The following is a 4,216-nucleotide window of genomic DNA, read 5'->3' on the forward strand; positions in this document are numbered from 1 at the left end:
CGAGGGTTTGGATCCCATATAGAGACCAGTCCGCTCACTGGTTGAGCTCGGTGCGGGCACGACACCGAGGGTTGTGATCCTGTTGCCGGTCGCGGTACGGGCGCGACACCGAGGGTTGCGATCCCGTTACTGGTCACGAAAAAAGACAAAAAGGGGAAAAAAAAAAAAAGATAATGTAAATCTTTCCGTGAACTTATTGAAGTACCTTTGTATATGCACCATGACCGAAAGAGCCCATGAATTCAGAAATCTTAAAACAATATTTTTTAGCTTTATACAAAATTATAATGAATGAAGAAAAATTTAACCATCTCCCTCTCCCCTCTCCCAGGTAAGCAGTATTAACAGTTTGGAGCAAATAATTTCTCATCTTTCTCTAAGCTCTTATAAATGTATCACCACTTTACGATGATTCTTTCATTTCATCAGTCCCAATGGCTGTTCCATAGATTGGAAAAAAGTTAATGTTTTTATTTGTAAGACATTTGTCCTAGCCACAGAAAAGGCTTGGAAAAGGAGTGGCCAGGGCCCCCACTGCCAGGCTTCCTGGCTAGGAATCATCTGTCCAGCAGGAGACTTACTTTTCTGGTCCAGCTACAAGCTGCACCAAGGCTGTGGAGCGGAAAGATTGGCAGCCTTTGTCAGCTTCAAAATAAGCGCTGCCCCAGCTGTGTGTGTGTGTGTGTATGTGTGTGTGTGTGTACGTGTGTGTGTGTGTGTGTGTGTTGGGGGTACAGTTCCAATCTGGCAGGACTTGTCCCCCTACTTTGAGCCACAGTCCACATGTGCCAAGCACAGAATCATATTCATTGATTCATTCATTCTCATAGTACCCTGTGGAGGTGGGCAGGGCAAGTGCTGGATGAGTGAATGCATCTTGCAGTGCCTTTTACACCCCCATCTGCCAAATCAGCCCTGGAGATAAGACTGGCCAGTTCACCTCCTCCTCTGTAGAGTCTGCTCAGACCGCCGGGGACAGAGTTAAGGCTTGTTCACCTGGGCTTTCTCAGAGACCCCTGGTGGGAATTGTGTTCTGAGGCCCATTTATTCTAATGGAATGTGACCTCCTTAAGGACAAGGCTTATTTGTCTTTGGCTCTTCATTTGTGGGATCTGGGAGGGGACACAAGCCACATGCAACACTGCTGAAGAGGGGAGGACAGTGAGTGCAGCCTTTTCGTCAGAGGGGACAGAACTTGTAAAGAAAGAACAGAGTGAAAGTGTGTTCAGGGAAGAGCACACCTGGGGAGTGGGATGTATAGGTAGGGGGGACAAGAGGGGAGGCTGACAAGATAGGTTGGGTTGTCAAGGGCTTTGGGCATCAGGCAAGGTGGGTGTGGGTGTGATCTTCTTGGCAAGAGGCTACGGTTGTGTTATCCAAGTATGTGGCCCTCTTAAAAGGGGGCATAGTGTAGGCAGGGAGGCTGGAGGTGGGGCTGCCTCTCCTGGTCTCATGAGGCCCTGTAGAGTGTCAAGATGCCGACCGGGCAGCTGGAGTCTCTGTAGAAGAGACCAGGTTTACCCAGCTGACTCTGATAGCATTTCACACTCTGGAGTTGCCACAGGATTCCCTGGCCCTCTTCCCAGAAATGTGGGTCACCAGCCTGGGGAAGCAGGACATCTGAGCAGATGGAATTGCTGGGGCTTGCCTGTGTGTTCCCCTGAACTCCTCTGTCTTACAGTTTCTATTCCAAGGACAATGAAGGCAGCTGGTTCCGTTCCCTCTTTGTCCACAAGGTGGATCCCCGGAAGGATGCCCATTCCACCTTGCTATCCAAAAAAGAGACCAGCAACCTCTACAAGATCCAGTGTGAGTGGCTGCTAAGCTGGCCAACCCTGCCCTCTCACAGCTCTGGGGGCCTGTGTGCTCCAGCATGGAGATGAGAGGGTCTGGGATATCCTGCACTGCCCTGGGAGCCCTGGCCCTGATGGGCTCCTCCACCCCAGACCGCTTCCCACCACACACACACCCTGCTTCACCTCCTGCCCTCTGACCTCTGTTGCAGTTCACAATGTGAAGCCTGAGTATCTGGATGCCTACAACAGCCTGACGTGAGTATATTCTTTCATTCCCCTGTCCCAGCCCCTACTTGGGTGGGGGACTCCATCCCAGCAAGCCTCAGAACATCTTCTGCGCCATTCTCCTTGCAGAAATCCAGGGGATGTAGATTTCAGAGCTGGAAGTCCTAAGGATGTCTTGTCTAGCCTCTGCATCTTAGAGATGGGGAGACTGAGGCCCAGCCTGGGGGCCTGAGTTGGAATCCTTATCTCAGGGGCCCTAGTGGCTGATGGGAGCCCTGCCCTCTCTCTGTGCTCCTCCCACAGGGAGGCTGTGCTACCCAAGCTGCACCTGGATGAGGACTACCCCTGCTCGCTTGTAGGCAACTGGAACACATGGTATGGGGAGCAGGACCAGGCAGGTGAGGTGCCTACCTCCCCAGCACCACTGTGGCTGTGCAGCCCAGGCATCCATCACCTCTCACACCTGGCTGCCCTCCACACCCTCTCTCCAACAGCAGCTGGGGCAGGGAGGATCTTTCTAAATGCAAACCTCATTTCCTCACTCCCCTGCTCAAATACCTGCTGTGGTTCCCCTCTACCCTTGGGGTGGCTCATGAGGCCTGTGAGTCCTTCCCTGCCGAGCTTCCAGCCTCATTTTGCCACATCGTCCTTGCTCCCTGCGTTGTCCTATCCAGGACTTCTTTCAGTTCCTCATATCAACAAGTTTTGCTCTCTAGCTTTAATGCTTTCTCTACCTGAAGCATTCTTTTTCCCTTGCCTGCCTTAATAAAGTGAGCAAGGGAGATGCCACCCCATCTTTTATTCAATCTTTTATTTTGCTGTAGACATCACTTCCTCCTGGAGGCCTCCCCAGATTCTCTCCACCCAGGCTGGGTCAGGCACTTCCCTTGGCTTCTTACCCCCCAATACTTGCTTCTTCACGTCCTGATCATGCACCCCTATAGCTGCCTGTATTCTTGTCTGTCTCCCCATATAGGTGAGAAGTTCTGGGGGGGCAGGGCCCATGGCCATCTTCACCATGGAATCCCCAGTATATAGCACATATTTGTGAGTTAAACGAGGGCTCTTGTCTAATCTGGTTCCTTACAGCTTCCCAGGGGCACCCCAGCACACTCCATCTTATGCCAGCATACCCACCAAAGTTGGCACAAGCTGCTAGGACCCACACATGAATTTGGTTGACTCAGCATCTCAGCCACTCATAGGGGTCTTGGATATTTAGATTTTAAATTAATTAATTTAAATTTACATTTAGATTAGTTGGGGCCGGCCCGTGGCTCACTTGGGAGAGTGTGGTGCTGATAACACCAAAGCCATGGGTTCATATCCCATATAGTGATGGCCGGTTAGCTCACTGGGTGAGCATGGTGGTGACAACACCAAGTCAAGGGTTAAGATCCCCTTACTGGTCATCTTTAAAAAAAAAAAAATGTAGATTAGTTAAGGGGGCTGGCCAGTTAGCTCAGTTGATTAGAGCATGGTGTTTTAACACCAGAGTCAAGGGTTTGGATCCCCATACTGGCCAGCTGCCAGAAACAAACAAACAGATAAATTTAGATTAGTCAAAATGAAATAAAATTAAAAATTCTGTCCCTCAATCACATTGGCCACATTTCAAGTGCCCACTAGTGTCTGCGTGTGGCTCGTGGCTACCATCTTGGACGGCACAGCTATAGAACATTTCCACTGTAGCAGAAAATCCTTTTGGACAGTGCTGGTTTAGACCATGTGCGTAGCACAGCTCTGACAGACAGGGCTCTCAACTTCTCCTGCATACTCCCATCAATGGGGAGCACACTACCTCATAAGACAACTTAACGTATCTTTTGACAGCCCTGATAATTGTGTGTCTTTAAGAAAATCTGTGACCTACAGAGAGAGAGAGAGATCTTAATCATTTATTCTGTGTCAGTAACAAGCATTGACATATTGATAAGGGAATAAGAGAAAAGCAAATTGCCTTCAGTTTCAGCCACTACAGTTTTCCCATTTTAGGCACGACTCGATCAGTTCCAGCAGTACTCCTTGGATTCTTTTAAGTATTTGCTAGTTGTGAAATTAAGTTTGAGAGATGGGATCCGGACTTTTTTTTTTTTTTTTTTAAAGATGACTGGTAAGGGGATCTTAACCCTCTACTTGGTGTTGTCAGCACCACGCTCAGCCAGTGAGCAACCGGCCATCCCTATATGGGATCC

At 49.4% G+C, this 4,216-nt stretch overlaps 1 protein-coding gene across 2 annotated transcripts in view; it reads left to right on the top strand.

The window, feature by feature from the left end:
- Window positions 1-4,216, top strand: part of NIPSNAP1 (nipsnap homolog 1 (C. elegans)) — a 19,144-nt gene that overhangs the window by 6,352 nt on the left and 8,576 nt on the right. For both annotated transcript variants that reach the window (XM_008575541.1, XM_008575542.1), the window contains exons 2-4: window positions 1,682-1,809; window positions 2,006-2,051; window positions 2,325-2,419. In XM_008575541.1, coding sequence (XP_008573763.1) covers window positions 1,682-1,809; window positions 2,006-2,051; window positions 2,325-2,419 — 269 coding nt within the window. The remainder of the gene's footprint in view (window positions 1-1,681; window positions 1,810-2,005; window positions 2,052-2,324; window positions 2,420-4,216) is intronic.

This window comes from Galeopterus variegatus, unplaced genomic scaffold (genome assembly GCF_000696425.1).
Source record: "Galeopterus variegatus unplaced genomic scaffold, G_variegatus-3.0.2 Scaffold1204, whole genome shotgun sequence".
Taxonomy (NCBI): Eukaryota; Metazoa; Chordata; class Mammalia; order Dermoptera; family Cynocephalidae; genus Galeopterus; species Galeopterus variegatus.